This window comes from Gracilinanus agilis, chromosome 5, assembly GCF_016433145.1.
Source record: "Gracilinanus agilis isolate LMUSP501 chromosome 5, AgileGrace, whole genome shotgun sequence".
Lineage (NCBI taxonomy): Eukaryota > Metazoa > Chordata > Mammalia > Didelphimorphia > Didelphidae > Gracilinanus > Gracilinanus agilis.
The window spans coordinates 59,016,490-59,043,414 of NC_058134.1; the positions used below are offsets into that span (position 1 = coordinate 59,016,490).

A 26,925-nucleotide genomic window follows, 5' to 3' on the forward strand; every position below is an offset into this window, starting at 1 on the left:
TATAAAAATTTTCTAATTAATAATAATTTTTGTCACAAGATGTCAGCATGTGTCCCTCTCTGCCTTTACTAATGAATTAAAATAAATAAAAACTCAGTAAAATGTATATGAATCAGAAAATCATCATTAAAATATCATTAAAAGGCAGTCCTTCCTTTACATTTTCTAAAACTATCATTATAAAATGCAATTAAGTAAAAAAGGAGATTTTACTTAGCAAAGTTTTTTTTTTCCTATAACATTATGTGCATTACCAATGACATTCAAAAATGTAACGTGATAGTAAAAAGTAACCTTTAAAAAATTTCAGATGCAATTTGCATTTCAGAAAATAGTGCTCTTCAATGAAGTAATTTGAGTCTTATATTTTGTTTTGGTTTTTTCCCTTGAGAACCATGTATAAATATGAGTTTAGCTCAGAGTTATAAATGGGGTTCGTGTATCTGAAATTTCCCAAGAAGGCCATTATCATTTGGTGAATGTAGTAAAACGAACCAATATGTTCAGATGCAATTGGTGAATGATCCATGGGCTGTTGGGGCTAAGGGGTGTGTGTGTGTGTGTGTGTGTGTGTGTGTGTGTGTGTGTGTGTGTATGTGTTATTCCATATAGCCTGCCATTATATGGCATCCATAAGGAAGACTATGCTGAGAGAGTTTGGATAACTCAAACTATAATATCATTACAACTGGGAAAACAAACTCAGAAGGCATCTTCTGGATGTAATATCATTTTTCCATGAGGTTACCATTTAATTTTTTCTTCCCCAAAAAAACACGCACAAATGTGTGTGTTTTAGCCTTTTATTATTACTATCCTCCATCTCTAATTAAAGTTCATGTTGAAATTTTAAAAGGCCAGATTTCTCGTAGAATATTAACGACCCTAGTGTTTCAGAGCTCTGAGTAGCCTTAGAGGTCATCTAGTACAGCTCTTCCTTTTACAGATGAGGACAAGGCAGCCCAGAAAAGTAAGAGAACTTGCCTATGGTCACGTAGCTAATAAATGGAAAGATAGATTTGAACCTAGGTCTTATGATTTCAAATAGAATGTGTTTTCCAGTCTTCAGTCCTATACTTTCGCTGCATGATTGTCTGGAGGAGCATGGTCTCTACCTGGATCTTAGATAATTGAAACACAATTAGTCCTTCTGAGTATTCATGCCTTCTCACTGGCATTCACAAGAAAATGCTATTTTCTTTTTTTTTCTTTTTTTTTAGATTTAAATATTTTTTTTTTTTAGAAAAAATTTCCATGGTTACATGATTCTTGTTTTTACTTTCCCCTTCACCCCTCCCATTCCCCCCATATCCAATGCACATTTCCACTGGTTTTAACATGTGTGATCAATCAAGACTTATTTACATATTATTGATAGTTGTATTGGTGTGGATTGTTTCAAGTCTACATCCCCAATCATGTCCGCATCAACCTATGTGTTCAAGCAGTTGTTTTTCTTCTGTGTTTCCACTCCTGTAGTTCTTCCTCTGAATGCGGGTAGGGTTCTTTTCTATAAATCCCTCAGTATTGTCCTGGGTCATTGTATTGCTGCTAGTACAGAAGTCCATTACATTTGATTTTTCCACAGTACAATGTTCTTCCGGCTCTGCTCCTTTTACTCTGCATCAGTTCCTGGAGGTCTTTCCAGTTCACATGGAATTCCTCCAGTTTATTATTCCTTTTAGCACAATAGTATTCCATCACCAGCATATACCACAATTTGTTCAGCCATTCCCCAAATGAAGGGAATACCCTCATTTTCCAGTTTTTTGCCACCACAAAAAATGCGGCTATAAATATTTTCGTACAAGTCTGTTTATCTATGATCTCTTCGGGGTACAAACCCAGCAATGGTATGGCTGGATCAAAAGGCAGGCATTCTTTTATAGCCCTTTGAGCATAGCTCCAAATTGCCATCCAGAATGGTTGGATCAGTTCACAACTCCACCAGCAATGCATTAATGTCCCAATTTTGCCACACTCCCTCCAGCATTCATTACTCTCCCCTTCTTTCATTTTAGCCAATCTGCTAGGTGTGAGGTGATACCTCAGCATTGTTTTGATTTGCATTTCTCTAATTATTAGAGATTTGGGACAGTTTCTCATGTGCTTATGGAAATGCTATTTTCTTAAAAAGCCACACTTTCAAGACTGAGTCCAGGATAGGATAAAATACAGTACTTACTTTTGTGGATAACACTACCAGCTTCCCATTCAGTCAAGTTCAAAGCCTCAGCCATCCCCAATTCCTTACTTATCTCTATTCCACATATCTACTCAATTATCTAGCCTTGTCAATTCTCCCTCCACAGCCTCTTTCTAACTGTCCTCATTTGGTCACCACCCTAGTGCAGGCTCTTGTCTCCTTTGCCATGAGCTATGGTAAAAGTCTCTTAACTGGTCTCTGGCTTAAATCTCTGCTCTCTAATCTGTCCTCCAAATAGATAATAATTATATTATCAAGACACAGGTCTAATTATGTCATCCCACTGTTCAAAAAGCAACCATGATCAATGCAATGATAAACCCCTAAGAATGAAGACAAAACACACTACTCACCCCCCACAGGAGAGATGATGATAACTTTACAATTCAGTAAAAGAACACTTGGCCAATATGGGAATTTGTCGGATTCTGCGTCTATGTATTGAGGACTATGTTCTTCTGTTGTTGGTTTGCTCAGTGGAGTAGGAAGAGTAGCAAGAGGGTCAGATTAATAAAAGAAAAACATTTTTAAATGTAAGGGATGGCTCTAGGGAAGCGGTGGGGAGAATTTAAAAGGTTTAGAAATAAAACATATCAATTTACTTTTTTTCTAAACAGCTTAATTGACTTCCCATTGCCTCTAGAGTAAAATATAACCTCCTCTATTTAGCATTTTTAAACACAATATGACTCCAGCCTGCCTTTCTAGTATTATTAATGCCTTTAATGCATTTAGATGGAGGAGGAAATAGAGGGCCCTGTGTGGAGTCTGGAAAACTCATCTTCATAAATTCAAATCTGGCCTCAGATGCTTACCAGCTGAGAGACCCTGGACAAGTCATTTAATTCTATTTCCTTCAGTTTCTTATCTATCAGATGAGCTGGAGAGGGAAATGGCAAACCACTCCAGTATCTTGGCCAAGAAATGGGGTCATGAAGAGTCAGACACAACTTGAAAAAATCTACATCCCTCTAATACACTCCATAGTGTAGGCACATGGGTAGTCTTGCTATTCCTCACACATGACATTCCACAAAATTGATTGATGCTTTTCTAGTAGTGAGTTTCCTATTACTGGAAGTCTTCTAGCTGAGACTAAATGATCCCTTAGTGGGAATGTTGTAAAGCAGAGCCATGCTTCAAGTATATAAACTGGATTAGATGACCTCTGATGTCCCTTCAGCTCAGAGGTTCTGTGTATCCAGAATTTCAGAACACAAAATAATCTTATACAGTCAAATATTGTTCCATTCAAGCCAATCATTCCGATGCAAGAGAGAGATTCAATGAAAGAATTCAGTGGAGCAGTGACCGATTTGCTTTTTTAAACTATTGCTTTGCATGTGTACTATTTTGAAATGTCTATTCAGTACTTATTTAGAAAATTATACACTGCAGAGAATTTGTCAAGAGGCATTCTAAACAAATTCTAGAAAGCATTTATAAAGTGCTTGCTGACAAACATTCGGAGACACATATTGTTTTTCAATTCTGTAATCTCTGTTTTCCTCCACACTCTAACATCTGCACATTTAGTCATTTACTCCTTAGGATATTCATGATCAAAAATTATGCAAGATTGTTTGTGTTTTCTTTCTTTGGTTCCTTTGTAGTGAGAGGTTTGTTTTGCTTAAATCTAAGAGGCTAACCAAAGTGTCTTCATAACCATAATCAACTATTTTGGCACAACTTAAATGAGGGCAAACAGTTGGAAGTGGAAGTTCGAGACATGAGATCTATTACCCTTTCACCTTGCCCCCCCCCCAGCCTTGTTTAGTCCTCTTGCTTCTTCTGTAATGTGGGGTGTTTAAAAAAGCTTTTGATTGACTTTATTATCTCATTCTCTGTCCTATTCATAATTCAATGATGGTCTCTAGTTTTTATCCTTTCTTATCTTAAAGTGCTTCCTAGCTTAAAATAGAAAAAACAAGAATAGAGAAGAGGGAAGTGTCTAGACAAAACAAAACTAGAATATTTGAGTATGCCTTAAAGTTGATTATCCCTTAAAAGGGATCTCAGAAGCCATTAAGTGCAATCCCCTTATTTTTCAGGTGAGGATAAAGAGGCCCAGGGAAATTATTAATAGTCTGAAATCACACAAGTAGTAACTGTTAAAGGATCCATTCTAGGTAATAAATTTATCATGTAGATGTCTACTAAATAATCATTTTTTCTTAATGATTTCAATCTATCTAAAAATTAAAAAGAAAAACACTTGAAGATCCATCTTCCAAACTGGCCACCCAAATTAGCATCCATGTCTTCATTGGAGTCATGGTACCCATGGCTTTTCAACATCAGGGTTTAAGTCTTTATTGTTCAGTTGTTTCAGTCATGGCTGACTATTCATGACCACATTTGGGGTTTTCTTGGCAAAGATATTGGAATCATTTGCCATATCCTTCTCAGCTCATTTTATCAATGAAAAAAACTAAGGCAAACAGGATTAAGTGACTTGCCCAGGGTCCCACAACTAGTTTGAGTCCCCAGAGAGCAAATTCAAGTTGTCTGGAGAGAGTTGAGGGAGAAAGTGCTTGCTTTGGGGAGCCAGATAGAGGGGTGGGGAATGCAAAAAAAATGTCCTGGAGCACTGGGAGAGGAGGAAGAGAGCAGCAGCCTGAGTGTTGGCTCTACACAGGTGCCATGGCTTTGCCAAGGAGGGTCTAGGCAATGAGGGTTAAGTAACGTGTCCAAGGAAATTCAGTTAGGAAGCATCTGAGACCAGACTTGAAATTCGGGATCTCCCATTTCCAGGCCTGGTTCTCAGTCCACTGGGTCACCTAGCTACTCCCTCCTATTTCCTTTCTAAAGCATAATGCTTTTTCTTCAATTCTCTCTTTTTCATTGCTCATACATATGTGTTAGACTTTCTGTACATTCAATTTAATTATTCTGGGAATGCATTTTTCTGCAAATTGAGTTGTCCCAATTACTTAAAATTTTCCTCTTGGGTCCAAGTTCTTAGCAATTAATTTTTCTTCTGAATCCTTTCAAGATTTATCATATTTGTCTGAATTTGTGTTCATCTGCCTTGATATCCCATATTCAAGGCTATATAAAATATACTTTTTTCTTGAACTTCTATTTTTTCTGCTCATCATTATTTTTAATTCTCTTCAGCTATTTAGAATCTACATTTTCTTCCCTCCTCCCCCTACAGGTTTTAGGTTTGGCTATTTGAAATTTTCCAGTCAAAAATAAAAAATGTCTGTTGAGCTTATTTTTTAATTAAATATCTTATTAGAACAACTCTAAAAAGAGTAGATATCTTACTTTGAAGAACAAATTCCTGAATTAAATTAATCATCTTTATTAAATTTATATGTTTATCCAAGCCACTTGAAGATGAGAAGCTGGTGAAGGGAAAAAAAAATAGGAGTAGTAGTCAGAGAGGTAGGAGGAAAATCAGAAGAGTTCACTGTGTCTAAAGCCCAGAGAGTAGAGAATATCTAGTACTACAGTTGTCAGTTTCTTTTGCAGACAAGTTTCCCTGAGACTTTTTTTTAACCCCTTACCTTCTGTCTTGGAATCATTAACAAAAGCTCTTTGGAGCCCCCAATAATTTTTAAGAGTATAAAGGGGTGCTAAGACTATAAAGCTGGAGAATCGGTGATCTAGTAGAAGAAAGAGATCAACATTACCAAATGCTAAAGCAAATAGAGAAATACAAGATGGGGGAAGGGGATCCATTTTGATTTGGTCCAATGGAACCAAATTGGGAACTAGAAAATTCCTATTAGGAAATTTGGAATTGGAAAAATTCCAATTGGACAATCCATGATGACCTTCTGAGAGAAGAGTTTCAGTAGATAGATAAAAGAAATCAGATTCTGAGGGTTGGTAAAGAAATGTAAGCATCAGATAAAGTCAGGTTCTGGGTTTCCCCCCAGAAGTTTCTATTCCCTCTTTCCATTACCCAACAGGAAGTAGTTGTGGGAGGGTGGACAGACAGATGACTTATGCTACCTATTTAAAGGCAAATTCATTAAATCTGCTCTGAACTATATCCAATGGAAATACAAGAGCTTTCTATAGAACCACAACAGGAAGGATTGCAGACTTTTCCTTAAACAATTATGCTCCGTGTTGACCTTCTTTACTAAAGTCAATTTGTTCTATAGCCCTGGTCAGTTAAGGACAGCTAGTATTATTTATCTGCCTGGAAATTGGCATTTTCCCAATAGTTCATTTGGATTATCCAAAGCCCCCTGAGTTTTTCAGAATTTCTAATGAGAATTCCACATAGTCTAAGAATAATTCTCCAGCACCATCATTTTTACAGCACGAATAAGAAGTAAGAAAAGGAATGGAATGTTACCCTGGTAATGGTATTCTGTTCAGTCCATCAAAGAGAAGGCTTTCAATGAAGTACCAGAGCAATTGCCTGGGAAAATCTTCCCAGACTTTCCACTCAGCATATGCTTTAGCCCTAAGACTTGTTGAGTATCAAATTCTACCATCCTAATATGTACAACTTTTAAGAAACCTCACCACCCTGAGAGATTAGGTGCTCCTTCTGAGTAATTTGTATTCTGATTTGCTTTGAGCCTCCCTCCATGGGGTTATCTACTGTGGTACTGGGAAAAGAGGACAGAATTTAGAGTCAAAGGAATTGAGTTTAAATTATGGCTCTGTGACTTATACCCTCTGTGACCTTGGACAAATCAATCAATCTCCTTATGCCTCAGTTTTTTCATCTGTAAAATGAGATGAACTATATCAGTAATGTCAAACACAGATAAGAATGAGGGCCACTAAAATGTACCCAAGGATCCCTATGACCACATATGGACTGTTAACAACATTTATGTTTTATTTTTATTTTGTTACTATTTCTTGATTATATTTTAATCTGGCTCAGGCTATATTTGGCCCATGGGCCATGGATTTGACATCTCTGAACTCTATGACCTCAAAGATCCCTTCTAGGTCTAAATCTAGGATTCTATGAGTATCGTTCCATTGCTCAAAAATTCTCATTAAGTCCCATTACCTTTAGCCAATAGAACTGATGCCCAGTGAGTTATGTTTATTTCAGTGACAAGAATGCAGTACCAGAAAAAGAAAAATGATAATATGTGGTCTTCCATACTGCTAGAATATGGCCCCAATTTTATTTATGCTTGCAGATTCTTCTATAAGAATATCTATATATTTCATTAGTCCTCCTTTAGAAAAATCAATACATTTCAACAAAAGAAATCCATTGGCTACCATATGTTAGGCACAGATGAGTTTTTCAAGTTCTAGACATTTCCCCCAAGAACTAATAAAGATTAAACTTCATAAACTGTTAAGCAGTTAGTATCTAATTGTGGGTATAACGTCTCAAGCCATAGTAGGTTGAGTTTAAATGTAAAGGAATAGGTTATTTATGTTTTTCAATTTCATTCAGTTATATGAGACAATGAAGTAATATCTGTAAAGCACTTTGTTAATGTAAAAACTATTATTGGGACCAGTTAGGTGGCTCAGTGGATTAAGAGCCTGGCCTAGGGGAAGTCCTGGGTTCAAATATGACCTCAGATACTTCCTTGAGATGTGACCTTTAACATTATCCCATTGCTAGAAGCACTGGTGACATCTAGAGTCTTTTAAATTCCTCATTCTCTTTTAATACAGAGCCTAGACTTTGGAGCCTAAAATCTGGCTAGGTGTTTCTTGGTCAATGCAGCCTCAGACACTTCCTAGCCATGTCACCCTGGGTTAGTCACTTAACTTCTCTTTGCCTCAACTTCCTCGTCTATAAAATGGGGATAATAATAGCACCTACCTTCCAACATCGTTGCAAGGACTGAATAAGATATTTGCAAATCATTTAGCAGGATGCCTGGCACAGAGTAGGTGCTATAAAAATGTTAGTTATTATTATTAACAGTAAGTACAAAAAGATCAACAAAGAAACAATGTAGGAAATGGAGCAATGAAAGTATCAACCTTCATAGCACTGTTTTCTGCCTGGTGGTTTTTTATTTAGGAATTTCTTTTCCAGTGTTGTTATTTTTAAAGAGTATTGGCTTTAAAAAATAACAATAATCAAGTTGTCCTTCTCCAGGCTTTGATCTCTGTAAGAATATGCTATATAATGACCTTGGCATCTAATACAATAATTGACTATTTCTATTTTCTTGTGGAATGTATCTTTTTTACATGAGAGAAGTTATTAAGTAGAATGTTTTCAAAGGATTATTCTAATTACAAATATATGCCAAGAAAACTAATCCCATTAATAATCTTGTTCACTTTTCATGGACTCTTTCAGAAATTCTGCCCAGTGAAAAAATATGATGAGGGTCAAATTTTGTAAGATTAAAAATCCTCTATCTAATTAAAAATAAATTGTACAATTCCTTAATTTAGAAACTTTGGAAAGCTTGTGTTTGCGACATTCCTCTTTCAAGTAAGTAGTAGACACTGGAAAATAAAGAGGAAGTAAAGCTACCCAAAAAGAGTTTTTTGAAATTTATGTTGAGAAATAGACATAATATATATGAAAAACTTAAATTAGCTTCAATCTTAGATATGAACATAAAAAAACAGTCAGCAATCATTTAACTAAGAGTGACTCCTAATATGTCTACATATTCCCCATAGTGCTTAGCAACATCTTTCATGTTGTTAGGTGGCTAAAAATCATTTGTTGATTTAATTTGACAAGAAACTAATTAAACAATGTTATAGTGAGTATCCATAAGATACTGAGCACTTTTCCATGTAGACCAACTGAAGAGAGAGAGCAGGCATATTCCAGACAATGGGGTACAGAGGTTCAAAGAGCTACATGCAAGTCAAGAGATAGACATAAGTGAACCTTCAATAGACATTTATTAATTAGGCCACTATTTGGTGGTAAATACAAAGAAAGACAAAAGCCAGTCCCTGATCTGAAAGAAGCATAATGGGGAGAGAACATGCAAACAACTATATATATATAAACCAGCTACATACAGGAGTTTTACTGCCTTTATATATAAATATTTGCTTATTTCTTTCCTTTACTGAATCATATTACTGTAACAGTGCCAAAAATCAAACTACAATGGAAAATATCCAATATTAAAGACTGACAAGTTTCTTCCAATTGTTATTTTAAGATAACTGAGTTAGATAGAATGAAACATTTAAAAGGAGAGAAAATCATTAAATACGAGATAAAATAGCTTTTCCTGAAGCTCTTCCCACACTTCTGAAAATAGATGTGATGGATAAGAGTATAAGCAAAGAAAAGAAACATTTTAGAAAGGAAAAAGCAGTAAACTTGAAAGTTAATTTTGATGTGATATTTATCTCATGACAGGTGTATATCGCAGAATTGAATGTTTTCTCTATTATAGTTTGCAAAACAGCTGCATCAGTTTTTGTCATAGACATAGTCTTCAATATAATTGTTTAGTTTTTCTACTATAAAATTCTCTGAATATTGATTTTGGGTGTATATTCTATAATATGTAACTGAAACTAAAATTTCTGATTAAAGATCAATTGAACTCAAATTAACTCCAAGACTTTATAGCTTGAAAAAAATAATACATGGAATATTCCGTCTACTGAGGTGTAGGGATTTCAAAGTCATCTTTGGCTTGAACTATCCAAACTGATTTGAATTTAGGTTAAATTTTATATAAAAGTATTTTTATAGAAGTCAGATTTGACAACTCTCTTCATTCCAGAGGATTGAAACACCTCAAATAAGTGTCACAAAGACCTTTACCTGAAACCATGTACTACTTAGTTTCTCTAGACTTGTCTCTTATTTTATCATAAAATTCCTTTGAAACTTAATTCTCTGCTCTCTGAGTCCATAGCAGACCAGAAATAAATTAGAAAGGATGAGAGGATGTTGGAAATGGTTTAAATGAGGGTGACAACTGAGAGGCTAACATCAGAGGAGGAAGTAAAAAAATTAAAAAACACCTATCTCTTGCCGAATTACACAATAGCAGTACAGCATCGTGTTCATTACAGCCATATGATCAGTGTGCATTCCCCATCATAGGAGATCTTAAAATGGTGGCTGGATGACCACTTGTCAGAGAGGTTAGAGAAGAACATAGATGTCAAACTCCATTTTCACATGAAAATATAAGGCAAAATCCACAATTCAGAAGAGGTATGGGAAATGTAAGAAAAGAAGGATAGGTGTGGAGAGAGAATCAATTAGTGTAGAGCAAACAAATTCTTCCTACAGTAATGGCTCTGCTGAGAGGAGGCAACACAACTTTGTAGTGGATCCCACCAACATGATGGTGAGACTTCCTCCAGAACCCCCATCGGTATAGCCAACCTCAGGAGTCAGAATAAGAGGAGGCAGCTACAGAGCTGATGTTTAGCGAGGCATGGGTGATATTAGGACAGTGGGGCAAGGGATCTGAGAGCAGAGAATAGCGTATATTGAAACTACTTACCTATAAGGTCAACACTGAGAAAGGACAAAAGTGAAGCAAGAGTAGGAGTATAGTATGGGAAAATGCGAAGGAATGGAAAGACCAGAGGTCACAGTGGTGACAAAGAAAAGCTTTAGGGAGGAAGGGGAAGAAGACATGTATCTATTCAACCCCTGCTCTGTATTTCTTTACAAATATTAAATTATTTGATCATAACAACAATCCAGTGAGATAAGTGCTTTTATTGTCCCCTTTTTATTAACCCCATTTGAAGAAACTGAGGCAGACAGAGTGTAAGTACTTTCCCAGATTCCTGCAGCTTATAAGTGTTTGAGGCTGGATTTAAACTCCAGCCTTCCTGACTTCAAGCCCAGCACTCTATCCACTGTATTACTTGACTATTTCAATTTAGAGGAGTAAAGTAGAGGGAGAGATGGAATGATGGGTTGTTATTTTATTGTATAAAGAAACTTCAGACTTCTTTTCATCCAAATGAGTCATTTGTAGGTGATGCTAAGCTCAAGGGTGTGCCCATGCTTTAAGTAGCAGAGGTGGAATGATGATTAGGGCATAGAAATTGGGAAGGAACTGGAAATTGCAGAATTGTTGGACAACAATGTGTCTTTATGGGTTGAAATCCCAAAGTGTAAGAGCAAAGAGGAAGATGAGTGAGCCAAATAGTGAACTCCTTGAGAAAGAGGAGAGGATAGCTGGTTAACTGGCTTGTAAATGGCACCAGCACCTGATTTGGATGATATATATATATATATATAAACAGAAGAAACTCAAAAGGAGAAAAGGATCCTGAGAAATGTCAATAGAGGAAGGGTCTGGAAGTGACTTGCCTCCTAAGCCAGTGTGTTGCTCAGGAAGGCATAAGAGAAGGAGCAACTGGAAATGTCTTAATTAATACTGTTTGTTATTGGGATGATAATGCAGGTTTCATTAAATTAAATTAATGACAGACTACTACATTAAAATAAAGATATCATTATTAAATTAGATGAAAAATAAAATTCAGATGTTAACCATATGGCTTTGGCTCAATTGTTCAATCTCATTAATAATTTAGTTTTTCCTCTGTAAAACAGAAACATCATTTACTATCTTAAATGAATAGTGACATAGTAAATTCACAATGGATTAAAAAAAAAGATTATACACACACACACACACACACACACACACAAGTGTGTGTGTGTGTGTGTGTGTGTTTAAAACCCTTACCTCCCATCTTAGAATCAATACTGAATATTGGTTTTAAGGTAGAAGGGTGGTAAGGGCTAGGCAGTGGGGGTCAAATGACTTGCCCAGGGTCACAGGAAGTACTTGAGGTCAAATTTGAACCCAGGACCTCCCATCTCTAGGCCTAGCTTTCAATCCATTGAGCCACCTAGCTGCCATAATCAATTCCTAATCAATTTTTGTTGATTAATTGCCTTGAAGGAAATTGCTTATTGTTTTAGTAGGAGACTGGTAGCTGGTTTCTCTTTGCTTAAAACTACCACTAGCCAGCTAAGTATAAAGGTTTGATCTCCTTATATTCCATTTTGGACAGGAAGAATGTAAAAGATTACTTCTTTATTTGCTCTGTTTGCAACCCAGAATAAATAATTCCTGTTGAGTTGTGAGAAAATGAACATAGAACTCGGCATGCTCAGTCTTTGAATATATTTCCTAGACAAGCAGTATTCTCTTAGGGACTGAGCCATCATTTGATCAATCTCATACATATTTCTTTTCCTATGAAAACCGTCCTACAGAGCTGCCCACAGTTGTCACAGGGGAACTCAACCTTCCTCATTACACCTGCTTTTCACCGTGCCCTCTTGGTGTCCTACGGTACTCACCACTTAATGAATAACACATAAGTGTCTTTCTTTAGGCAAAGCAGTATTTTAGCCACAGAAGTCTGCCACAGGGGTTACTCCTTAAAAAGGGAATCGAATAAATATATATAATTAGAAATGTGAATGCCAAGGGAGAGGAGGAAAAAAAGAAAAGGAAAAATTTCATAAGGAAAAAAATAGTTTCAGTGCTGCCTTATTTTCAGGCACCTATTCTGACCCCATTCTTACCCTTCATTTTCTGCCTCCATTCTTGTCACTTCCTAGTTCTCTGATCTCTCGACCACCATCAAAAAATTAAAAAGATAAATCTATCCCAGACAGTCACATCCTTGAACATAATTTAGTGCACATAGAAGGAGGATACAACCAGGTGATTTGACTTTTTTGAGGTATACAAGATCAGAGCTTTTTAAAGCCAGATGGTTTGGAGTCACTTAAAAAGAAATGGAATCAGCTGCCACGATAATTCAGTGTTGAGGTCTTTAAACTGAGCAAATCTAATAAAGCTTCTATATTTGAGATCAAAACAACTCTGGTGGTAATGGCAAGTGCTGAGCTTGGGTCATAGATTTATTTAGAGACCTTTGAGGCCAATTAATCCAACCACCTCATTTCACAAATGAGAAAACAGAGACCCAGAGATGTGAGGTGATTTACCCAGAGTCACACAGGTAATAAGTAGCAGAACCAAAATTGCATCTGATTTAAGTCACTGACATCAAAACCATCTCTCTTTCTGCAACCTCAAACTCACTCTGAGCCCAAGTCAGAAGGTATTGACTGAATAAGCAAAGAAACAGATTAATCTTTCCAATAAATAAAATTTTGCAGCACCAAATGGTGGTGTTCTAAAAGGAGCTAATTTTAAGAGTAAGGTCTGTCTCTGGTCTTCCAGAATTCCACAAGAGGATCTGAAGGTCACTAGGAATTGGGGAATTTTGACATTTCCCCTTCACTCTCACCAAAGTTTGAGGTTAGCTACCCACAGCGTAGTGCTGAAACAGTATGAGGAGATTTTATCATTCCAGTTAATGCATGGTGTGGGAAGATTACATGTTCTTCCTTCTTACAGTTCATAATATCATTTCTCCCCACTACTACCACCACACCTTGACAGAGAGTTCTTAGAGGGAGCAATTGTGACTGAAGCTCCATGGGATTATGGAAGACCTTGCATAAATCTGTAAACCAGACCATTGTCCAGTGAAGTAGATTCATCTCATAAAATGACACTTCCTCCATAAAGTTTGTGTAACACATCCTTTTGGACTTCAGCCTCTTTTCTCTAGCTATATAAACATGCATTGTTAAATGTATAACATGTGATTTCATTAGTCCTGGTTGAGGAAACTCCTTTTACTGCAGGGTGGTGGCTTCTGTATTATTTATAGCCTAAGAGAGTTACCTGAAGGAAAGGAAGAGAATAAATATTTATTAAGCACCTACTATCTGTCAGGCACTGTACTAGGCACTTTCTAAATATTTCATTTGACCGTTCATTTGTTTTTTTAAATCCTTACCTTCTGTCTTGGTATCAATTCTAAGACAGAAGAATCAGAAGGGCTAGGCAATTATGGTTAAGCGAGAGGGTCACACAGCTAGGAAGTGTCTGAGGCTAGACTTGAACCCATATCCTCCCAACTCTGGGTCTGATCTTCTATCCATTCTACTACTCAGCTACCCCAATCCTCCCATTTGATTTGAACCTAGAATATTGAGAGGTCAAGTGATTCATCCCAAGTCACCCAGACCTCAATGAGAGATGGGTTCTGACTCCAAGGCCAGCCTTCCCTCTATCCAATTACTACATACACACACAAAATAAATATTTCTTAAATACCTACAATGTGCCAGGCACTATGTTGAGTGCTGAGGATAGATAAAAAGGCAAAGAAGAGTCTCTGCCTTCAAGCTGCTTACAGTGTAATGGGCTGTAACAGACAAACACATTCCTCTCTATGGTGTATTTTACAATATAAATATTATGAAGAGGCAGAAAGAGGGTTGAATGGAGAAATTAAATCCAACTTAAACATTTATTTGGGAATAATGGAAGAAATGAGGTTTGGGGGAAATTCTGTAATTCAAAGGAATTCTGAAATCATTAGATCAACTTAATCATCTCATTTTTTTAAAGGATCTTAGACTTACTACAATACCATTAGTGAATTAAAATTACATTTCTCTTCATCTTCTCTCCTATTACTCCAGCATCATGTTTCTCTTACTGTTTAAATGTTTGAAAATTTTCTCATTGATTGAAAGATAGAAAATTTTCTATGGACACATCTGGAAAGAAAAGCAGTATGTCAAACTAAAACAGGAGTTTTTAACCTTTTTTTTTTGGCATCATGGACCCTTTGGCAGTCTAGCGTGAAGCCTATGGAGTCTTTTTCATAACAATGCTTTTAAATGTATAAAATAAAATAGATTACAAATGAAATCAACCATACTAAAACATAGTTATCAAAATATTAAGAGAACAAGTTAATGGACCCAGGTTAATGACCCCTAGTTTAGAACTGCTACAAATGGGGAAAAAATCTGCCAATCTCATCAAACTTTATCTTCTTCCCAATGATAATAATAATTACAAAAAAGAATGATACTTGAGATTCATGGAAGACTTTCCTATCATAAAAAGCTTTGGGTCTACAGTTAAGTTATCCAAATTGGCCATAACTGATGAATAGGATATCTACTACTAGAATTTTAGTATAAGTTGAGGTAGCAAACTTTTCTCCCATCTTTAGAAGTTCAGCTGAGCCTGATTAATGGCACTATGAATGTCTTTTTCTGCTTTTTCTAATTCTGTTGCACATTCTACAACTCTAACCTCAGCAGCACAGAACACTGTCCATCTTCCTTTAGCTGGTAGTATGGGTAGACCAAAGTGATGTCAGAACTTCTGCCCCATGTCTATTCTAAAGGATAGACTTTTTCTCTTCCATTCTCACCTTTTCCTCCTCCTCCACAAGCAACCTCATGTGAGAAGCCTAATGAGCCAGAGTGAAAAACAGCTCTGAATTCCATGCACACCCATAATATGACAATTAACTGTGTTAAAGAAAGATTATTCCTTTTAGATATTTGCATTTTCCACTGTTGAGAATGGTGCCCTTAATTAATCGCCTAACTTGTGGGTGCACAGTTTAAGCTCAGAAATGCTTTATTCACCCTCATTGGCCAGAGAATCAGTCTCTGTTTATAAATGCTGAAACATCAAATAACAGAGCTAGATGGTTTCACTGATATTTGTCAGCAATCGAATGAGGCTGGGTATGCTTAGAGAGGGATGCCATGATATAGCAAAAGATGGTTGCATTCGTAACATTCTGAAGCTGTAAGAGAGAGTCTACAGAAATCGAGTGAGTTCTCTATCATCAATTTTTATTTAAAAAACAATAGTTGAACACCGTTGACTTTCATTTAATTGTTGGTCATCAGGAAAGAATCATAAAGGAGATGCTTTTAGCACTGGGCAATGTGATGAGCATCAAGGCTCCTGATGCCCAATGGAGAATCATGTCTATGATCCTTTTATATTTGGGCATGCCTAGGTCAGGCTGCAAAATATTATTTCAGTAGTATTTCGACACCTATATTACCCGCAGTACTTTGAGATGGGACAAGAATTGGAATAACAGAAAAATTTAATATTAACAGAAATCTCACCCTCCCAAATAAAATATTTGTAAGAGCATGCATTGAGCATCTGTTAGATTCTTTGGAACCTGAACTAAATATGATAACATTTTTCCCCTAAGTATTCATTACTGTGCCTCTTTTTTCCCCTTCCTTTTTCTACAGACAAAACCTGTTGCGTTTGCAGTGCGGACCAATGTCAGCTACAGCGCAGCCCATGAGGATGACGTCCCAGTACCAGGCATGGCCATCTCGTTCGAAGCAAAAGATTTTCTGCATGTTAAGGAAGTAAGGGAAACACCTTGGTTTCAAATCAGTTCTTAATACTCATTTACGTAAAGTTTCTTCCAGAATAGATAAACAAAATGTGTCTGTGACCATGCCATTTAGGTTAGGGGATCATTCCTATTTTTATATGGAGCCTATTTTGGTTTTGTGGATATCTTAAAAAATGTTTAACTCAGAAATTTTGATATCTTTCACATACTTCATCTATATTTATAATCATTCAAATGTGCTTTAATTATCATATTTGCCTTGCTGGAGTGGTCCTTATCATCATCCTGTCACTGATACCACCTCTTTGGGGTTTGGCTCCCATTGTGTCGCCATCATTAATAGATAGATCTTTACATTCCAGGGCCAGTGCCAGAATGATGTGAATTCCTAACCAGAGGTGTTTGGAATTAATAAGGGGTAGGATATAGGGGCTGATCCCCTTTAAACCCCTGCTGAAAGTTTGCACATTAGATTAATAAAGTTTTAAAATATGTAATGAAGGGAAAGTTACTCCTTACTGAGTTTTCCCTTGATAGTTATTAATATTCATTAAATATCTATTACATAGAATGAAAGCAAGATAGAGACTTATCCTCAAAGCCAGGAAGACCTGGCTCAAATCCCATTGACACAGAAAAGCTATGTGTCTTTGGGCAAGGCACTTAGCCACCAAGCAACTCTCCAAGACCATAGCTTGTGGAGAAGTTTAATAAAAGGATCCCTCTCATAGTAGGTCTTTATAACACTAAAAAGCATAGGTCCTGTTCCTATCCTGATCTAAAAAGAACATTATTCTGGGTCCCCAGATTGGGTTGGTATTTTGTTTCCCAGGTACTTTCTGTAGCTAAAGGAAACACTGTTTGATCATTTTCTTTAGTGGAACTTTCATCTCATAGATATGCGATATGCTAAGTACATGGATACAATCTAGAGACTGAAAAACAGAATTAGACAAAAAGCATGAAGGTTTCTAATGAAAAGAGTGTAGGGAGTTTAGGACCCATCATTTCATTAACTTTTAGAAAGGGATGTGAATTATAGGTTAGGAAGGAAAGACCAAGAATGCTCAAGGAAGAGGGTGATGATATGTGTTGAATCTGATTTTAAAAGAGGGAGTTTAAAGGATTTAATCACAGAGAAGCTCCCCCAGATGATTAAAGCCAAGAGAGAAGGATCTATTTTTCCACCACGGAAAGACAGAGGGGAGGAACAAAACGGATACTGTTATTTAGAGATATTTGGAAGGGAAATCAAGAAAACTATCTCTCCAACTACTTTGAGATTTTAAGGAAAAGTAGAGAATTTTTCAGAGTACTTGGGAAAATATAAGCAAAAAGGACAAAAACCACACATATATTTTAGGAGACAGTGTGAATAGCAAAAGCTTGTCTTTCAGTGTATATAGAATCATGCACATTAGAGTAAAATGGAGCTTAGAAATGCTCTAATTTAAGAACTCAATCTTTTTTGTCATGGACCCCATTAGTAGTCTAGTGAAGCCTATGAACCCTTCTCAGAATTGTATATTTAAATAGTTCAAAGAAATGTTAAGTGTCAATGAAGGTTAGTAAAAATAAAGATGCAATTCCCATCCACTTTCATAAATCCCCTGAAATCTATCCACAGACCTACAGAGGGTCTGTAGATCTCCAGCTAAGAACCTCAGCTCTCATTTACAAAAGGGAAAACTGAGGTTCTCAATCTTTCATAAGAACATATAAGTAGTGAGAAGCAGAGCTGAAACTAGAACACACACATTGATTCTCAATCTATTACTCTGTCCATAGTATGCCTGTATTGTTTTCATTTTCCTGAACAGTAATTATTTTCAATATAATGCCTCATTCCCCACCACAAACCATATATGCTAATCAACAATGATCTTTCTCCCAATGCTTTGTCAGAACATGTGCCTGGAATTTTGGTCTGAAAAAATCTAGTCATCCCCATCTAGCCAATGAGTAACTAGATGGTTCAGTGGATAGAGCAAAAGGCCTGAAAATCAAGAAGACTTATCCTCATGAGTTCAAATCCCACCTCTGACACTTAATAGTAGTGTGACCCTGGACATGTCACCTAACCTTGGTTGCCTCAGTTTCTGTATCTGTAAAATGAGTTAGAGGAGGAAACAACAAACCAATCCCACATCTTTGCCAAGAAAACCCCAAAAGGGATCACAAAGAGTTTGAACACAACCTGAACAACAAAAATTCTAACCACTACATAACAAAATATTTTTGCCCAAAAGAGAAAGGGTCCACAACAACAAAAAAAAACACTATTCATTAAGTTACCTCCTAACTAAAACACATTGTGCAAAATGAGAAAAGTACAAAGATAATTGAGATGTGGACTTTGACCTCATGATGTTTATACTTCATATAGAACCTTTAGTTTAGTTCCAAATCTATTCTATCTCTGCTTATACCAGAAAAAAAACTTTTATGCTGTACCTCAGAAAATACTATGGTGTGGTGGAAAACACATGAGTGGGAGACAAATGGCCTGACTTTGAGTCTTAACTGTATGAAACAAGCTTACTTGCTTACTTGCTGAGTAACCTCAGCAAAGTCAAACTTTAGGCTTCTCTTTCCTTATCTGTAAAATGAGGGTTTTGGTCTAGATAGATTTCTAAGATCCATTCCTACCAAAATTTATGGACACATAGAATTATAATAAAAACATCATAAAAGGGATTTTAGAGGTCATCAGCTCCAACTCTCTCATTTTACAGATGAGGAAACTGAGGCAAAAGAGGTTGCATTTGGCAGCTCAGTGGATAGAGAGTCAGGCCTGAAGATGGGAGGTCCTGGATTCAAATCTGTCCTCAGATACTTTTCAGCTGTGTGACCCTGGACTAGTCACTTAACTCTAATTGCCTACTGATAGAAGATAAGGGTTTAAAAAAAAAAAAAGGTTATGCAGCATACCTATGGCCACATACTAGTGTCTGAGGCAAGATTGGAACCATGTTTCCCTAATTTCAGGGTCAGTGACCTATCCAGAATAGTCACATATTGCAATCACAAAGTATCATTTAGCTAGGTTATATCCAATCAAGAATGCTGTTCCTTTTTCATTGTCTTAAAGAAGTTGTGCCCTGTTCTAGGAATATACAAGCATCATCAGTAGTAGAAGCAGAACTGGGCCTGGAGAAGAACAAAGAAGCAGTCAAGAGTTAACCCCTTGATAGGATGACAAAAGGGAGTATTTGAAATTCTGAATCCTGAACATATGAATCTCAGGGAATACTCTACTTTTTATAGTTTAAACTTTTTCTTTGTTTTTTAAGTTTTTATTTTGAATATTTTCCCATAGTTACATATTTCATGTTCTTTCCCTCTCCCCCAAACCCCCCAAGCCCCCTTAGCTGACGCACAATCCCACTGGGTTTTACATGTATCATTGATCAAGACCCAATTCCATATTATTGATAGTTGGACTAGAGTTATTGTTTAGTGTCTACATCCCCAATAATATCCCCAACAGCCCATGTGTTCAAGCAGTTGTTTTTCTTCTGTGTTTCTCCTCCCACAGTTCTTCCTCTGAATGTGGATAGTTTTCTTTCTCATGAGTCCCTCAGCCTTGCTCTGGATCCTTGCATTGCTGTTAGTAGAGAAGTCTGTTATGTTCGATTTTACCACAGTGTATCAGTCCCTGTGTACAATGTTCTCCTGGTTCTGCTCCTTTCACTCTGCATCAATTCCTGGAGATCATTCCAGTTCACATGGAATTCCTCCAGTTCTTTATAAACTTTTAAAAAGATACATAGTAATAACTTTCTATAACATCTGAAAAACCTGGATACAAAAAGTAAACATAAAAAAGAAATCTTAACATTTTTACACAGTAACTTCATAATGCATTTTTTTATCCTCAGAAATTTAACAATGACTGGTGGATAGGGCGGTTGGTAAAAGAAGGCTGTGAAATAGGATTCATCCCAAGTCCAGTCAAACTAGAAAACATGAGGCTTCAGCACGAGCAGAGAGCCAAGCAAGGAAAATTCTACTCCAGGTACAAAATGGAAACATGACTTATTGTCATTTGTGTGTGAAAATGACCTTTTGATTTCAGAACACTGACCTCATCCTCTCCAAGTATTTGTTATGTTCTGAATGCTTGTTAGAAATAGTCAGTGGTCAAGAAGCATTTCTGAAGTGTCTTCCCATCTGCAAGACATTGGACTGAGTTCTGGGGACACACAGAAAAGCAAAACATGGCCCTTGTTTTCATATAAATCACAGTCTAATAAGGGAAGACAATATATGAGAAGCAGCTTAAAGGGAAGGAGGGAAGGGTACCCAAAATGAGGTTATGATGAAGACCTGTAGCTATTGCTGATGATAAAATGGTGATGATGATGGTGATGGTGATGGTGATGGTGATGGTGCACTGGACCCTTTCCTTAAATGAAGACTTTCGAGAGGAGGACTCCAATGTCCACTTTCAACCCTCTCCACTCAGAAAGGAGGGAAAGATGCCACGCTGGGGGGGGAGGTATTTAGGAGGTATGAGTTTCAGAACTGTTGCAATTTTATAGGAAGATGAGTTACTGGAGACAATGGTGAAGTCAAAGAGATCATTACACTATGGTGATAAGATCTCATGTTTTTATTGTTAAAAGTGCTAATAACACATCTACTCACTTGGGAAACCATCTTGGGAGAAAGTCATATTCAACAAAAAAAATGCATTCACTCAGGCCAGAAGTTCAGAGTTGATGTTTATTAGAAATATCCTCTGATTCTAAAGTAATTAGAAAACCTCAGTTTTGAGGACATCCAATAAAAGTAACCAGAAAACTGCAACTGTACCCTAATTAAGGAGAAAGAGAGAAAGGAATTATGCAACTAAGAGATGAAATGAAAAGAATATCATTCTTTCATTTTCACCTCAGAAAGTCCATTTTTAGCTCCAGATGTGAAGTATTTAGTGGAAATCCAGACTTAAAGTAAGTTAAAATGGTTTTCTCTGATGTAAGTAATGTTCTTCTAGTCATAATTCTCTAATTGGTTCCCTAAATGATTCCCTGGTCATGCTTCCATAACCAACTCCCTAGTAGTGTTGTTCTATTATTGTTCAAACATTTATCATAGCTTTCCATTTTTTCTAATGTTTTGATATTTGAAATCAAGAAGAATGTGAAACAAATTCATTTTCTAGATTTGAAACTAGAGTATATATTGTGTGTGTGAGAGAGAGAGAGGGAAAAAGAGTGGAGGGGAAGGGAAAGAGGGCAAGGCAAGTACTTTGGGTTTTCTGTCCATTGGTCCTATTAATGATGTGTCCTTGCATCACTTCCAGAAATTGCTGCCACAAATATAATTTTTTAATAACTTGCTACATTTTATGTGGTACTCAAGGTCCTGTTAAATGCCTTTAAGTTTCCCTTAAGAGCCTTCAAGAGATTTAGGGCCTCTGTTTGGTCCCTTAATAAAGAAACACATTTTTAAAAAGCAATAAAATGCCATTGTACAACAACTTAGCCCACTAAGATCTCTTCACTGCAGATGGTCTTTCCATCTATATATTTAGGAATAAGTAAATATTGCCTTTTGATAAATGGACTTAGGATCATAACTTTTACCTGGCGTCTGGCTTCTTTTACTAATGCTTAGAACTGTGGTACTAAATACCTGGCCATGAAACTCCCTTTATCCAAGTCTTGTGTACCTAATTAAAATTTGGGGATTAAATCTTCCTTTTGCCATTGTTCTTTTAAAAAAAATCTCTAACGGGTCATTTTTTTGGATAAAGATGACATGTCTAGTTGTTCTTTTTGTTCATTTTCCCCCTCATGTTTCCCAGGTCATGAGTATTCTGTTATACTTCAAATATAGGCACTACGGATTGTGCAATCATCAAATTGCCTCTAATCAGAATCCTATTAATTGAATATTTCCTTTGTGTAGAATTGTCTAAATACAAGATTTAGAACTAGAAAATAACCTTAGAGATCATCTCATCCAATGTGTATCATCTTGCAGATGAAGTAACTGGGACACAGAGAAGTTAAATAACTTGTCCTAGGTCACAGAAGTAGTCAGTAGCAATGCCATGATTTTCCTGGAGGCTCTCTGACTTTCATATCTTATGTATGTACTTTACATTTCACCAAGCTGTCAACTTAGGGTCATACTAGTAGTGCTAGAAGGACCTTAGAGGATATCTAAGATAAACCCCTCATTTTACAGATGAGGAATGTAAAAGTCTAACTCAGTTATCTGACTTACCAGAAGTCACAAAGCTAGTAAGTAGTAGCTAGAATTTGAATCTAGGTCCTCTCACTAAAATCTTGGTTCACAATGGAGCATGAAATTTCCACTGAACACTTCTCACTCCTCGTGACCAGCCAACCTCCTTTTCTGGTCATGAATATCTCAAATAACCTTTATGATACCTTCCATGCACAATTTTTCATTAGTAGTATGTGTCAGCATACTGATGCCCTCCATGACACTCTCTGTTTCCCAATGGGTAATCCTCCACTGACATTCTTCAGCAGCTGCAGTATTCCATGACTCATAGCCACAGCACATCATTGGGAGAACTTGGTTGTCAAAAAGATGGGTCTTTGTTTCAGGAACAAGCTTGGGTCATTAAAAGCACACAGCACAATTTTCCAAAGGCAAGTTCTCCTGTTCTATTCCTCCTGTTCAATAGCTGTTAAAAAAAAATCCACTGATCAATCACCATTTTCCTATTTATAGGCTTTACTAATTTTAAACACTGTCATTAATGAGCAATCAAAATATGCCACTTCTGTGATAAGTGGCAGCTTTAATAGTAATATTCCTTTTTGCTTTACTCTAGTAAATCAGGAGGAAATTCATCATCCAGTTTGGGTGACATAGTACCTAGTTCCAGAAAATCTACGCCTCCATCATCTGGTAAGTAGGTGCTGGATTGAACTGTATAATAGATTTGATGACTTGCCCTATTTTATACCTTAATTTGCACTGAATCTCTATATTGGAATGCCAGTAACTTTTAAGATGGGACATAGATTTAAAGGGATCTTTTTAACTCACCTCCACCCCAGATTCCTTCAAGTTTCACCTAATCATACAAGAAACCTTTCCCAATCCTCCTTAATCTCAGAGGCTTTCCTCTGAGACTATCCCCAGTTTGCACTGTGAACATCTTGTTTCGTGAACAGTTATTTGTGTGTTGTGTCCCCTGTTAGACTGTGAGCTCCTTGAGAACATTTGCATTTCTTTGAATCCCTAGCATTTAGCATGGTGCCTAGCATATAGTAAGTGCTCAAAAAAGGCTAATTGACTGACTGACTAATGAGAAATAGTGTTGTGTTTGTGGAAATATGTAAGGTAAATCAATGGGATTGGGAAAGTAACCACTTATATGCAAATATAGTAGAAAATAGCTTGTAATACTAAAATAATATATTTAATATAATAAAATATATAATATTAAAATAAGCACAGCTTATTGTACTTAGGACCTATAACTCAATAAGTTAAAGCTGATAAAACCAAAGTTTTAAGTTAAGAAGTCATTGTTAGACTTTAAGATTTATTAAAACACTCACACACACACACACACACACACACACACACACACACACACAATCAGAGACTGCATCAAAGGCAGACAAACCTGCCTGTCTGGTCAGAAATGTATTTGATGGTTCACAAGGAACCAAGAGTAGTGTGGGTGGCTTAGCCCAAGCTATCATCACTTACATAAAAACAACTCATCAAAGAGGAAGGATATTTACTGAAAAAGGCAAGCTAAGAATTGGAATGCAGAAACAGAAGTAGAGCATGGAGAAATCTCTACTGTGCTCATTGCTGACCTAAATCTCCTATAATAGGAAACATATATATTAAGCACCAAGTACAGACCACTGTCCTTGGTACTGTGCATCAGAGCAAAAGAGGCTCTCATAGAGTCTGAAATCTAATTGGAGAAACTGAACAAACAAAAGTAAATCAAAACCATGGAGAAAGACAGGCACAAAAACATAATCTCAGGTAGTTCGGAGAAGTGGGAAGAATAAAATTTTCAGAAAGGACCCACTAGTTTAAAAAAATTATATATTCTTTCTTGAGCTTTGAAGCTAGGAAGAAAGAGTAACAAAGGTTGTGGCTTGGAAATAAAAGGCATCATAACAGGTATAGGAAAAAACAGGTTTATTTCCTTGGCTAACACTGCGAGTACAGTCTAGGGTGGTAGAACATGTTATTCTATAAAGAGAAAACAGCCTCTTGTTAACACTTTAAAGAGAATTGATCTAGAAGAGTCAATAAGAAGATTAAAAAAAATTTGGGCAGAAGCCTGATTCAGAGAAATGTATATAGGACACATTAGAGGAGAAAAGAGACTGAAAGCAGAGTCTAGCAACAATGTGGAAGTGCTAAGCAGGTCAGTGAAATTACAAAATTGAATAACAGGTTGCATTAACTCCTATGTCCTAAGAATAGTCTTCCCCAAGCAACTCCATTGATCACATCTCAATTCTGAATGCACAATAGTGATACAGTTCTTATAGCACCATGACATGCTTTTATAGTTATCCTTCATTAACAATCAGAGATTTTACTACTGGATCCTTTCTGGAATTTTTTCTCCTTCAAATGATGCTAGTCTTCTGTCTCACATGCTTTTTTTTTTGCTTAAATTATAAGAAATAGGCAAAGGAGATCCTATTCTGGATGTGATTCTAAGCAATAGGGAAGAAGTGGCTGATGAGGTAGAAATGATGGAAACCCAGTGAGGAAGTGACCACTCCATCTTAGAATTTGTGATGGAGGAGAGGAAAGCCAGGCATAAAGTGACCTGTATCTTCAATGTTAGAAGAAGAATCCTCAAGGGATTGATCCTATGGCCAAAACTTCTAAAGAAAAAGCCAGCTTAGGAGATTTGGGAAGCCCTTCAGTATGAAATTTTGAAGTCATAAAGAAAAATCACTCTAATGAAGGAGAGAAGGGAGCATTGCCTGAAGAAAAAAATGGATATGCAGAACAAACTCATCAGAAAAAGATTTCTTAAAAGACACACATAGGAAATGAAAACAAGGATAGTTAATAAAGTATGAGTAGAAAAGCACGGCATGGTGTTGTAAGAATTGTATCTCTGTATGCTTTTTTATCTTGGCTTTTCTTTTTAAAATTAAATCAATATTCTTAAGAAAAATATTTTTTCTCCTTTTTCACTTTTTCCCTCTGAAAAAAAAGGAAGAAAAATATGACCCCTTGTGGCAAATATATGTGGTCAGGCTAAAAATGAGCTAAAATTAGCAAGTTAACAGTTATGATTTAGCAGCCAAAAAAAAAAAAAAAGGATAATGCAATGTCAGGGGGCATTGAAAGATTTCAGTACTTATTCTGCTATACTTTGCCTCACTCAGACTGCCTCAAAAGCATCATGTTCAATACTAAGCATCACATTTTAGCGAAGATGCTGAGAAACAGAAGAACAACTAGCCTAGTGAGCATCATGCCATATTAGGATAAGTCGAAGGAAGTAATGATGAAGATGAAATGAGAAAACTTAGGGGAGACATGATATGTTATGGTATCATTCTGTAATCTAGTATTCCAGTTGCTAAGCATCCTTCATCCTTCTCACTACATCTCCATATTTGTCCAGTTAAGGTTAGCCATTCTATTCTTTCTACTCTGCTCCAAGAAATGGCTCCACGGGAGAGGGAAGGTTAAGTCTCTTAGCCACATTCAGAGGAAAACACATCATTCTCAAGCCCTTAGAATTCATTATTACTGTTTCCAAATAAACCCAAGTGTTCTCATGTACAACAGCCAGATGAGCAATGTTCACAAAGAAAATTAAATTCCAGCAAATGAACTGGTAACTTTTTTTTTTTTTAGGATCAAGGTTCCATGTAAAAGGGTGAAAAATCAAACTTACTTTGACCATGTTAATCTGTGGCCAGACACCTAGATGATGTCACAGCCAAACTAAAATGTAAAATAAAAAAAGTAAAAGTTAAAAAGTTAAAAAATCACAGATTTATGATCTAAAAATTTAGAGGTGTCAAGCTCAGTGCTACAAGTGGCCCACAAATCTCCTGAGGCTAAATTAGATCAAAGTATAATTGGAAAATGTTTAAGAAAATAAATGAAAATACCATATAATGTAAATAGTGTTAATTTGTAGTTTTCTAAGTTAGGATGCAGCTCAAGGAACCCATTTTTATTTGAGTTTTACACCACTGACATCGGTAGCCATTCAATTGATTTGACTACTGATTCGTAGTGAATAGGCCATACCCCCTAACTCATTAGTTTTTTCCAACACCTTGTCTATGATAGGTACCAAATAAAGGTTAACTCAGTTGAATTGGACTCTCTTCCTGGTCTCGTTTCTATTGGTTAGTTATCTTAATCTAAATACTTAATAAATGTTTTCCCTGTGGCACGTGAAAGATGTAATGACTAAGAAAACAAAGGTTTAAGCTTCTGAGCATTTTTATTTATTAAGCAATGCATTTCAATTGCTTAATAAATTGAGACCAGGCCTTTTTCTCAGCTTAAGGCTTAAGGATGGACTCCAAACACAGGGGGAAAGACAGACTTTT

The 26,925-nt window shown here is 36.4% G+C and overlaps 1 protein-coding gene across 5 annotated transcripts in view; it reads left to right on the top strand.

Moving 5' to 3' along the window:
* The window catches only part of CACNB2 (calcium voltage-gated channel auxiliary subunit beta 2), a 422,711-nt gene that overhangs the window by 368,410 nt on the left and 27,376 nt on the right, over positions 1–26,925 (top strand). For all 5 annotated transcript variants that reach the window (XM_044678376.1, XM_044678379.1, XM_044678378.1 and 2 more), the window contains 3 exons: positions 16,251–16,373; positions 20,245–20,381; positions 23,181–23,257. In XM_044678376.1, coding sequence (XP_044534311.1) covers positions 16,251–16,373; positions 20,245–20,381; positions 23,181–23,257 — 337 coding nt within the window. The remainder of the gene's footprint in view (positions 1–16,250; positions 16,374–20,244; positions 20,382–23,180; positions 23,258–26,925) is intronic.